General features: G+C 39.5%; 1 protein-coding gene across 6 annotated transcripts in view; it reads right to left on the minus strand.

Annotated features, from left to right (window-relative positions):
• The window catches only part of LOC109835434 (ATP-dependent RNA helicase SUV3, mitochondrial), a 41,525-nt gene extending 36,680 nt beyond the window's left edge, over window positions 1-4,845 (minus strand). For 2 of the 6 annotated variants that reach the window (XR_002245621.1, XM_020403412.1), the window contains exons 1-4: window positions 3,496-3,905; window positions 2,496-2,616; window positions 1,883-2,004; window positions 1,606-1,796 (exon numbers count right to left, since the gene is read on the minus strand). Coding sequence is in view for 5 of the 6 variants with exons in the window: in XM_020403412.1 (XP_020259001.1) it covers window positions 1,606-1,796; window positions 1,883-2,004; window positions 2,496-2,616; window positions 3,496-3,643 (582 nt within the window). In the remaining variant the exon portion in view is untranslated. Of the gene's footprint in view, window positions 1-1,605; window positions 1,797-1,882; window positions 2,005-2,495; window positions 2,617-3,495; window positions 3,906-4,502 lie in introns of those variants that run through there. The other 4 variants (XM_020403415.1, XM_020403416.1, XM_020403413.1 and 1 more) reach the window with 4 other exon arrangements.

Raw genomic sequence — 13,259 nt, forward strand, 5'->3', positions numbered from 1 at the left:
ATATTAACATTAATGCTTCAAAGAGTTTATATGCAAAATGATTGATCTATGCATGAAACCAAACCCTCCCTCTCGTTCCTGCTATAATCTCTGTTATCACTTCCTTCCACGATAACCCTGGATGCCAAACATCTAAACCCTAACTCCTAGCAGCACACATCCACCCTGAGCCCCTGCTTCGACTACCTAATTTTGCCTTCAAAAACCCAAACCAAGCCCAAAATCTTAGCCGAACACCTCAAGCCTCAAAACTCATCCAAAATCCCTCCTTCAAACCATGCCCAATCGCTACCTAACTTCTTCCATCCTTTTCCTTTCTTTCTAAACACTAGAACCACATAAAATCTCTAGTGAACCCTCCCCTTTCTGCTCCCTTCAGTCTAATATCCACAAATTCCCAAAACTGAAATTTCAGTGCCCCAAAAACCCAAATAAATAAGGTTTATTACAATTGATAGAAATTGATTGTAGTTCTAGCAGTTTCTCGAGCATAATAAAAAGAAAACAATTGATTACGTGCTAGCTTCTTGCTTTACACGTTTAAAATCAATGCTTTGTCCTAATTAAAAGGTGACACATTAACCGAATATGGAAAATAGAAATGAGCAAAGTTTGTCTGCAAAGTTGAATTGCAATTCTCTCTACAATTCTGAAGTGCTTCGCATTGCATCATAGGTTTAATCCCGCTTATAGTAGTCGTTCTTAAAGGATCTATATCTAGTGCATACATATAGATTTTTATAACTTTAGGATTTATCTAGATATGTCATTGTTATAGCTTGCATATGGTCTGTGTTATTTGTTTGTCATTTGATTACTAATTCGTCATCCAACATACCTTGACATGAGCACTATTACAGGTTTTATAGAAAGGTTTGAAAATGCTTTCTGAAACTGGCTTCAAAACATTTTGAAGGAAAATCTCTTTGAAACTCATATGTGAAGCCATTTATCCCTTGAAGCTTTCACCTCATCACTTCAAGCATAAATAAATGTGTGTTTCACACTCCATTAAGTGTTTCTCTTTTGAAACGCAACTTTAGACAAGATAGGAGGATATAAAAGAATATTTGACTCTAATTAAAATACTGCTAGTTCTCATTTTCTTTGCCACTCAAAGATTTCCCCTTTAATAAGGAAATTCAAATTAGAACATGTCTCTTCAATATGACCATGTAACTGTGTGTGCATATATATGTGTGTATACGTATATGTGTGTGTGTGTATATATGTGTGTGTATATGTGTATGTGTGTGTATTACACATGTAGATTAGTTTATTATGATTTGTGTCTATACTTGGCATGTTTAATTCTTATTTACTAATAAAAACCTTAATGAATCTATTGTAATTTTTGTAGCATTGTATATTATATATTTATAACATTTATATATTTTAAAATTAAAAAATATACTTAACTCGTGACGCATATGCCTCACACTTCGAAGCTTAAAACTCGCTTAATAAAAAGGTCTAATGCTTCGCCTCTTGCTTCTGCTTTTTTAAACATAATATAATATTTTCCTTTGCCGGTCAAAAATTTTAGTTTAAGCCTAAATTTAGAAAGAAAAGAAAATGTAAGGTTCAGGATGTTACTTGAATTACCTGAATTTCATCTATAACAGCGCATTGATAATCTCCGAGCACATCAGCCATTTCAACAGTCACTGCACTGTGCTTCGCACCATCTATTTCCTCTCTTTCTTGTCCAGTCATCAAGTTACATAGAACGTTTGCCCTGTTCAATCTTTTTGCGACCTCCCACGCCAATAGTCTTAAAGGTCCACAGTATATTCCTTTATCAGATGGTAATAATAAAAATATTAGTATAGATATGCAGATGGTTTTTGAAAATTTATCTGCATTTTATCATGAATTTTACCTGAGGTGCTAGATTCCAATCGCTTGAGTGCATTATATGTCTTTCCACTGTTTGTAGGTCCAACATGCAAGAACACGTTTCGCTTCTTCCTCCGAGCATTTGGGTACCATGTATGAGGACAGCTACAATCAATATAAACTTAGAGGATATAGGGAAATATTTAAGAACTGATTAGTTAATAACTGATACATGCACTTATAAAGAAAAAAGGGTCAAAAAATTCAGTCTTTCTACCAGTATACTCTTCCCCTATTACTATAAAGAAAGAAGATATTCAGGGATGACCTAAGAATAAGTTTCTTAGAATTCAACAAATGTCAATCACAGGGATTGAGACTTTTAAAACTCTGAGAAAATCAAATATTTATCATCCAATCATTAAGGAAATCTATTGAATCTTTAATAATGGTGAATGCCAAAGAATAATTAAAGTTTAAATAAGCAAGATCTACATTTTTAAGGTTACCAAGGAAAACAGTAGCATGCGTAACCTGGAAAATTATTTTTTTTATTTTTATTTTTTTACTAAAAGAACATGAAAAGGATGTGTACTAGAAATGAGAAATGATTTCTTGCATCACTTAAGAAAGCTGTCAAGGAATTGATTTCTTACGTTAGATCAGTCAAGTCAAACTTTCCTGTGCCATGATAGCTGCTTAGACATCTTAAACCATGCCAAAGATGTAAACCAGATTCGCGTTTCTGCTTCAAGAGAATTGAGAAAAGTGTTTTATCTGCAAGGAATTTTATGGGTGAAATAAAACTCGTTCGACTTAAAACATTATGACACTTGAATTCCAGATTTGCTCCACGGACCAGATAATGCAAGCCTAGCATATAAGAATAAGCATGTGCATAGAAAATTATGTTGATTTGAGATCTTCCAGTCAAAGAAAACAATCTGCTTTTCTAAATTTCTAGCAAGATTTAAGATACATAAGTAGCATTTTAGTTTATATAAAGTGGACTGAAAAAAATCAGTGACCTATAGCTGGTTTTGTCGCATGTGACGCCAAAAGATATGGACTAGACTAGTGACAAACCGGCATCTATGAACTGCAAAAATGTGATGGTACGTTAGGATCCAATTAGTCTCGCGGAACCGCGATGGTATCTTATGGTCTATTTGGTCCCCCACTAACTAAACAGAGAGTCAAATGTGGGTTTATAAAAGATTTTTTATTGGACAAATTTTTAAAAAAGACCCTTTTTTAATATTAATAAGCAAAATCGACCGCTTACAATTTTATTCAGCAAAATCGACCGCACGGGACTGCTAGTCCCGTGCAGTTCTCCAAAAACCCCAAAAATCAACGATTTCCTCTCTCTCCCCCTCTCAGTCCCTCTCCCTCTCCTCCCTCCTCCGCCCTCTCCCAAAAACACACCCATCCCTTCGCTCCCCTCAAAAGCCACACCGCTCACCGAATCAAATATCTCCCTCTCCTCATAATTTACTTGGAGGAACATGACATCTGAGTTCATCTCAGCAAACTGGCAAATCTGCCCCCCCAAAAAACAAACAATAAATACATAAATTCACAAACATTATAGGAGGGAGAATTATATTATCAGCAATTGAAAAGGGGTTGATGAGTTTTGTACAGAGATTATACCTTTGGGTGAAGGGCTTTGCATCCTCCGCATCCAGGAGAGAAGAAATCTACAACCACGAGCTTGTCGCCTGCGGTTTGTAAAGAATCGACGAGATCTTGAGCTGATTCGATCTCCTTCATGTTTGGCTGCAACCCTTTCTTCCACCATCTCATAGCCTTTGGAAAGGCAAGAGTCATTTGCAAAATTTCATCCCCCTCCCCGTCGTCCACGACATCCAGCTCTCCTAGGGCCTCTCTTTCGCCTTCTCCGCTGTCAGGTACGTCCGCTTCGACCAGGACCTCTCCACCGGCAAGTCATCCGGCCCCCGCCCCTGGCTCGGCCTCGACGGACTCGTTGTTTTTTGGGGAGTGAGAGGGGGAGAGGGCGGAGGAGGGAGGAGGGAGGAGAGAGACTGAGAGGGGGAGAGAGAGAGGAAATCGTTGATTTTTGGGGTTTTTGGAGAACTGCACGGGACTAGCAGTCCCGTGCGGTCGATTTTGCTGAATAAAATTGTAAACGGTCGATTTTGCTTATTAATATTAAAAAAGGGTCTTTTTTAAAAATTTGTCCTTTTTTATTCTCTTCATTCCTTTAAAGGCTAGCTTATAGAGAGGTGTTCTCCACGGTTTCTTAGCCATCTCCAGTAATCCATTAGGGCCGGCCTAAACTGACAGCTTCATAATTCCAGGAAAACAAAAATCACACCAGCATCAAATCTGCAAGTGTTGGGCTACACATTCACCCAGAAAAGCCATCAAAATCAAGCCAAGCATTAGGTTCCAGTCCCAAGCATCTCTGAGGCATAACATCAAACATTTTCTGGGCAATGACCAATATGCATCAAAACAACCCACACACAACCCAAAAAATAAAAACTAAAGAAAAAATAATAACTCCAAGATCACTTATCAATTGAGAGCTCTTGAAATACCCATGATAAATCGATCCATTTCTTTGAGGCATAACATCAAACACTTTAAGGGCATCAAGTAAAACAAAATAATAAATCAAAATTAGCTTTGCTTACCATTAAGAATCTGCGAGGCCCATGATGAGGATATCTTCTTGAGGATAAGGAATCGAGCCATTGTTGGGTTCTTCTTCCTTCAACTTTTTTTTTTAATTTTCTCTTTATCTTTTGAAATGGGCTTGAAGTCATGAAGACATTGAGAGGAGAAGAAAGAGGTAGAACTATTCAAAGACCTGAAAATTTTTGAGGAAAAATTGCCGCAGTTTGCTGCCGAGAGCTTCGCATCGTTTGAAGGAAATATCGAGTAGGGCTGCAAACGGGTTGGGTTTGGGTGCCCCAAAGAGAGCGGGTGACGGTCCGCTATCGTGCTGGTTGTAAATCCTGCCTAGCACGAACCCGCTAAACACAAAGGGCTCGTTGACTTTTTTTTTTTTTAATAGACGAGCAATGAGCACCTTATGTACGTAAGACGGGGTTATTGTAACGAATTTGGTGTTGCGCCCCGCGGAAGCGTGCACAATCTAAATGAGTCGGTAAGCAATGCAAGAGGAACATCACGAGCACAATTCACAAAAGAACGACCAAAACCAATCACAAACACAGAGAATTTACGTGGTTGCTTACGTCCACGGGGAGAGGACGGGAAGATTTCACTATATGGAGAAGAAAAACAAAGCGTTACAACTCTCTCAAACACTCAAAATAATCCTAGCCAAAAGATCTCACTCCTTCACAATAATCTCTCTCTCAAAGTGTTCAAAACAACGTCTTTTCTCTGTAAAATCTCTCTCTCTCTCACAACCCTAGAAATCATGTTTCTATTTATATCAACACTCAATCCAAAACAGACTAGGAAATCAAAATCGGCCCAATACCGCTATCAGTCGACTGAAGGACCCTCGTCAGTCGACCGGTCAATGCGCATCGGTCGACTAATAAGAGTCCATCAGTCGACCGACCAGAACAGCAATTTCGGACCCTATAACGTGCATGTTGTCGGTCGACTAATGAACAGTATCAGTCGACCGACCTGAGACTTTCATGTAGCTGCTATTTCCTGCCGATCTTCATCCCCAAAATGTGATTTGCTTCACCCAATCCTTCATCTCAAACTCGCCCGAAAGTTGTATCTTCAATTCATCTATAGTGAATCTGGAAATGGAAGTAACCAACATGTCATCGACATAAAGTAATAAATAAATGTACGCATCTCCATGCAACTTGTGAAAGTACATGCAAGGATCAAACTGGCTCCTAATGTACGACTTGCCAAGCATAAACTCATCGAATCGTCTATACCACTATCTTAGAGATTGCTTCAACCTGTATAGCGATTTCTTCAATCTACACACTATTTTTTCTTTCCCTGCAGCTTGAAACCCTAACGACTGAGTCATATATATTTCTTCATTAAGATCACCATGAAGAAATATCGTTTTCACATCCAATTGATCCAATTTCAAACCATACAGTGCCACCAAAGCTAGCAAGATCTGAATAGAAGACTGTTTCACTACCGTAGAGAAGACCTCATTGTAGTCAATGCCTTCTTCCTGTGCATAACCCTTCGCTATCAACCTAGCTTTGAACCTCACTGGAGTGCCCTGAATACCCTCCTTCTTGATATACACTCATTTGCAACCAATTACCTTCCGCTCCTTTGGAAGCTCGACAAGCTCTCATGTGTCATTCTTCTTAAAAGACTTCATCTCCCCATGCATAGCTTCTTGTCACATATCAGCCTCTAAACTCTGCTCAGCCTCTCTGAATGTAGTAGGAACCATCTCATCGACACTCTCTACTGGAAGTGCATATGCAACCATTATATCTGTATATCTCGCTAGCAACCGTATGTGTAGGTTGTCTAAAAATTACTACAAATAGCTTATCCCCATCAAACACCGATGATGAAAGTTATAATTTGATGGCTTCCAGAATGTTATAATTTAAAAAATTTCACGTAGATCGATGAAAGCTCTAATTATTCATAATCAACATCGAGAATTACAATCTGACGACTCTCATATTTTCAATGAGCCAAGACGAAGGTTACAAGATGACGATCTTTGCAACGTTCTAGCAAAAGAGACTACAAATTAACGGTCTCTTCAAATCAAAACGTAAATATCTCTCAAACCGTAAGGAATTTGGTGAAACGGACGGGAGCAAACCAAACCCTTAGGGTTTGTTTAGTCGGTTCCGTCTCTTCGAGATGGTCGATTTTTATATATAATTTGTCCAATTCCGACTTACGGTTTGAAAGTTATGACCTGTTCTTCGCAACAAGTTATGTTCTGAAGTCCGTCTGCAAGACTGGACTTTGCCTGAACATTGGACTTAACATGAAGCTTGCCAAGCCCACTTGAGGCTCACCTCTGCATTCCAGAGTTAAAACGTAGAGTTCATCTCTGTGTCCTAACGATAAAACGCAGAGTTCGTGGACTCAAAACGCAAAGTTCATCTCTTCGTCCCAATGACAAAACACAGAGTTCGTGGACTCAAAACACAGAGTTCATCTCTGCATCCCAACAACAAAAACGCAGAGTTCGTGGCTATATTTTTAGGCTCAAATGCAGAGCCCAACTCTACGTCCCAGACTTAAAACGCAGAGTTTATGGCTACGTTCTAGACTCAAAACGCAGAGTTCATTGCTGTATTTTCAAGCTCAAATGCAGAGCCCAACTCTGCATCCCAGATCCAAAACACAGAGTTCATGCCCAGAACGCAAATTCTGTATTTGACTCGTTCAAACACAAGTTGAACGGTTCCAGAAACCATTTTCTCCTCACGATTTGAGGGGATCACCATCCTATCATGGAGAGATTTATGGGGGGCGGTTACACCCCATTAAACCCTCATTAATGAGAGATTTAAGGGTACGGTTACACCCCTTAATCCCCTATAAATAGCAAGGAAACTCAACTAAGTTCGGGATCTCGAATTGATCTCTAATTCATCTTCTTTTTGGCAGCAAAGAAGAGATCTTTTGGTAGATCATCTTTAAGGGAGATCGGCATTTATCCTTAGAGAGCTCAGAGCATTCTTCGGCAATAGGAGCTTTCTTCATCCTTGGCTTACAAACCGATTTCGGTTAAATCAACTCTTTCATAGAGTTTCAAACTCGTTCAGAGTTATCAACACATCAAGAGTTTCAAACTTACTTTGCAAGTTCGTCCAAGACGTCGAGTCAAGAGGTGAAGGCAATGTTCTAGCGAGGTGAAACGTCGGATCGTCAATGAGAAGAAAACTCGACGCGAGTTTCGATGAAGGCATCTCATCGACACCAAGAAGAACCTAGGTTAAACAAAGGGAAGGATCTCCATCGACCCTTCTCCCTTTTGTAAATCAGGATTCTGATTGAGAAGATTGTAATTTCTTTTTCTAAAGTTTGTTAGAGAGAAATTGTATTGAGGACGTTATAATCATTCTTTATCTAAGTCAGTTAGAGAGAATAACATATTTTTGTTCTCAATTGTCTTTCTCGAAGTTTCTCACCAAACAAAAGATGGAGACTCCGCTGGGGATAAGTTTTTTCGCCGATGAAGAAGTGGTGGTGCAATCCGATACCAAGCTCGCTAGAACGAGCGTTGAAACTCTGATCATCGAGTTCGATCAAGCTAAGTATAAGGAGTTACTCTCCTCCGAATCCCTTAGCCCTAAGACTATGCACAAGATCCACAAAGTTTATAGGGAGACTAAAGCTTCAGTTGTGACTGACTCGTTAAAAGACTATCTCTCCTGGGGTTGCACTATTCATGCAGTCCCCTCTTTGAAGGAAAAGACTTAGCTTTGGCTAAACTCATCAATTGAGTTGAACGTTCCATACATGTGCCTAAATAGCGGGTATCGGGTCACAATAGGCTTATCATCGCGGTTGACCTGATCATTACAGATGGTGATGTTACTACAAAAGCCTTAAAACAGGCTAAGAAGAACGCCGCTCGATGAAGGAGAAGATCTCGACGACGAGCACAACTCTAAGAAAACCTATCTCTCAATCAATGTGAGCCTTGCGTTTGTGAGCCAAAACATGATCCTGAGCTCTGCGTTTCTGTTTCAGAACAAAGAGCCTCACGTTCATGAGCCCAAACGAGAATCTTGTGTGAACCAAGTTGAACGTAGCCCTCAGTGGCACGTTATGTAACCAAAATGCAGCACTCAGAGGCACGTTTTACAATCAGAACGCGGTCCTCAGGGGGGCGTTATTCAAGCAGAACGCAACCCTCAGGTCTGTGTTTTACCTTCAGAACGCAGCCCTCAGGCCTACGTTTTACCTTCAGAACGCAGCCCTCAGGCCTGCGTTTTACCACCAGAACGCAGCCCCCAAGACTGCGTTGACCAGCCAGAATGCAGCCCGCAGAGGCGCGTTTCACCAGCAAAACGTAGACCTCAGTCTTGCGTTCTTCAATCTAAACACGACCATCATGTTCCTTCTTCAGGACACAATGTGATTCATCATGTCAGAAAATACCAACATAGATTTAAGATCCATGTTCACCAAGAACCAGTCTCATCTACTAATGGACAGGGGGTTCCAGCTTCAACCTTATGTTCAGTGAGAAATACTTCCCAAGTCTTCGATTTATGGGAACTTTTGTCAAGAGAAAGACCGGTGCAACAAGACACTCATTCATGTTCATGTGAGTGGCTTATTTCTGCGGTCCTCTCAGAATGCAATGTTGTGCTTCTGTGCCTAGGCGATCAGTGTTCAACCGATTGACGAGCATTGCTCGACCAAGCAAGCGACGACATCATTACAAGAAGAAGTCTTCAGAGACCAAGTATCTTGGAGTCACTATCAATGTGAACGGTAGAGGGAAGTCGTTTGTCCCTAGTTCTGATGAGTCAGAGACGGATCGTTCTCCAAGCGTCAGAGAAATCGCTAACGAGTTTGAAGCCCTAGTTCTGATGAGTCAGAGACGGATCGTTCTCCAAGCGTCAGAGAAATCGCTAACGAGTTTGAAGGAATCTACCAACGCACTCGGACGGACGGATCGTTCTCCAAGCGTCAGAGAAATCGCTAACGAGTTTGAAGGAATCTACCAACGCACTCGGACGCGAATAAGAGCCATTCCCCCTGTCAACTATCGAAGGTTAGCCAGAGGAACCAATTCTGATAACGAACGTTCGGCCATCACAAAGTCTCAATCATCAAGTTCTTTCGTTGGACATGAGAGCATCGCCCCCATGGTAGAAAATTTTGAAGATCTCTCAAAGAGGGTTAATGAGTAAGATGTCCTGCTCAAATCATAGCAGGAGACCCTCAATGAACTCCTAGCCCTGATGACTCAAATAGTAGCAGACAAGGCTAAATCTCAGAAGACAGATTCGCCACCCAGACAAAAATCTTCCCGGAGAGGAAAATCATCTTCATCTCAACTTTACACAAGCAAAGGGAAGGAAAAAGTGGTTGATGATGTTGCTTCTGACCAAGAAGCCCACAACCTAGAATATTCCTCTGATGAAGGAAGAGAGACTGAGAACAAGCAGAATCTCTAATCTGCTAAAATGGAAGAATTTAAAGCCCGCCTAATGCCATTACTAATAGAAGCGAACTCCAAGATAAGGGAGTTGCTAGGCCCTATCATACCGAATAGGATGCAACCCCTTATCCTCCAATGTTTGAGGTCCCGATGCTACAAACTTTTTACGACACGGGATCACCGAGTCAATATATCTATCATTTTAAGTCACAGACTGTGAATGTGATATCAAATAAGGCCTACTGACTCGAGTGTTCATCGGCACCCTCAAGAGAGTTGCCTTTGAATGGTTCAGGAAACTACATGCCGGATGTATCCAAAAGTGGGTGGTTCTAGATAGACTCTTTCTGTCGAGATTCTTTAAAGAGAACACAGAAGTCTCCATCCATACCCTTCTCGCCATTAAGCAGAAGAAGAGGGAGCTCATAAAAGTCTTCGTCAATAGGTTCCGAAGCATGGCTCTTCGATGTTCGTCAGGTATGACACGGTCTACCTTAGTGGAGACCTGTCGACGTAACTTGTAGACCAACCTTCTAGCACAAATGAGGGATGCAGAATGCCATTCCTGGAGATAACTAATCTCTCAAGGTGAACAGACTCAAAAAATTATTGTCAGGATCAAAGCTGAAGAACAAAGTAAATAGGATCAACCTGAGCAATGGGACCAAGCTCAATCTTCTCAGTCGGAAAGGGAAGATATTACGGCTACTGAAGCCAATCCTCTTCAATAGGATAACAGGTCCACAAAGCTATCATGTTAACAGTTACCTCTAATGGCCAAACTCTTCAGATAACGACTTGATGTGTGAAGTATTCCATATATAGTCATTATACTCCAATGTCACTAAACAACTTGATGGATAGTGCCCCACTAGGTGATGTGCCCTGTCTACCCCCTTTTTTCCCCTGCACTTATTCAAGACTAGGGGTTGGTTTATTTGTGGTCCACTGGATTATGAGTAATAAATTTTCTTAGTTGTCATGTTCAATAGAACACCTATGTCAACTACAAAATTCCTCCCCTGCTAAGTCTTAATCAAAACTGGGGTTTGATTATCTGGAATCGATTGGATTAAGAGTAACGAATCTTTCACATCGTCGGGCTAACCTTATACTTCGGACGATTTACATACCCATGAAGTATGAATTTAGCTTGCATCACTCCCAATTTGTCACGTTAACAATACACCTCTGATAATTAACTTATCAATCCTTGTCAACATGATGATAGGTCCTTAAAATTGCTTAAATTGCAATCTTCCCCAGCAAGACGCTAAGTCTTCAAAATCTTGTTCAAATCACAAGTATAAATTCCTGTCATGTTAATATCACACTTCTGACAATCAACTTGTCGACTCTCTTCAATAAAGTGATAAATCCTCAAAGTTGCTCCAATCACAATAAATTCTGTCACGTCCCGCTTCCCAAAATACCCGAAAATCGGAACGTGAATAAGCTCGCGACGTATTAGATTAAAGAGAAAATAAAAATAAATATTTCTCCTCAACCTAATACGCTAAGCGTCAATAAATAAATGCAAAGGCACAGATCCTCGATCACAGTTAGCAAGAATATAATGAACAACACTGAATAAAATAAATCATATCATAAATGAATATCATCCAAGACATAATATTCGGGTCAACATGCCCTTATACAAAATAGAATAACTGAGTACGTAAGAGGTACAAAGATACATCGATCAACGGAAATAGAAAGAACTACAAAAGTAAACAAGAACCAGCAGATAATAAAAGAAAAGACTAGACCTCGACTTCTTTTTCTGCTCTGTCTGTAAGGCACTCCTGCTGAGAATACTCGGCCTCTGGCATATCTCCAAGCTGAACCTGTCATTCCTCTAAGTCTGACGTACACCAGAGAAAATAGGTGTACGTCAGCGTGCATGGCACACGGCAAGATCCCACAAAACAAATAAAGCGAATGAAAACCCAAGCGGAAAATGATACGATAACAGAAATGACAAAAGGACGTGTAACTGGAAATCCGACAAAATCAACATGCGAAAGCACTACTAAAACATGATAATCATAAGGCTCACTGCACACTATAACCGGGTCGAGTGCTAACCATCCTAAAAGCTCACTGGTCCACATCTCACATAGAGTAAACGCTCATATTATCGGATAACTGATTGTTCACAAATCCTCTATGCGTATCCAATACCGTTACATGAATTGGTCAGAGGACTACACGAAATCCGATCTCGGCCTGGTCCGAACTCAGGCAAAGCTCAGGTGACGAAACAGGTCACGGACTAAAATGACTACACGAATTCACTTTAGCCCAACAAATCAATCCCAGTGACTACACGAATTCACTGGCACGAGCCTTAAATATACATCAACAGCCACATCCGATCACATGAATAAAGACTTTCCCATCCCAACTCTTTTCGTTTTTCTAAGTCAACAATCAAAGTCCTCAACATCTCTGGTTCACCATCTAAATTCAGTCAACGCACCCACACATGTCAATAAGTATGTTCATGACGCACGAGGCCACTAAGTCATGAAGTACTAAGGTTCTCAAACACAACAGGAAACAATCCATGTAACTAATCATGTGCAATAATATCATAGCATATCAGATAATCAAGTCTAAGAATTATAAATCATGACTAATCATGTGCAATAATATCATAGCATATCAGATAATCAAGTCTAAGAATTATAAATCATGAACAACAACTATGTAATGCATATCAGATAATCAAGTCTAAGAATTATAAATCATGAACAACAACTATGTAATTCAGAAAATAATTTCTTTTCCAAAATAATTACTTTTAAAATTATCATAATTTTCCTCAAATGATTCTGTTTTCAAATAAATTCTTTTTAGTTAATATAATTATTCAAAAATAATTCCACTGCCGAAATAAATTCTTTTAATTCATAATAATTATTCTAAAATAATATTTTCTCAAAATAGTTTAACAATTCAAAATAACTCATTTTTCCAAAATAAATTATTTTAAATTATCTATTTTAATAATTATTCAAAACCAACTCCTTTTCCAAATAATCTCTTTTCTCATCATAATAATTCTAGAGACGTCTCAAAATAACCACTTTTGCACAAAATAATTATTCCTTTAAATTACTTATCATAATATTATTATTAATATTAATCATTCACAAGCCCAAACAAATAATAACAATATCACGACATAATCTAAGCAACTAATTAATAATGAATATAAATAATAAAATAACAAGTCAAAGTGAAGTGAGATCTTGCCTATGAATGTAGTTGGAATGTCTCGGGGCTCCGACGAGCTCGCTGGCGGCTAGAAGGAGGCTGTTCTGCA

This window comes from Asparagus officinalis, chromosome 3 (assembly GCF_001876935.1).
Source record: "Asparagus officinalis chromosome 3, Aspof.V1, whole genome shotgun sequence".
Taxonomy (NCBI): Eukaryota; Viridiplantae; Streptophyta; class Magnoliopsida; order Asparagales; family Asparagaceae; genus Asparagus; species Asparagus officinalis.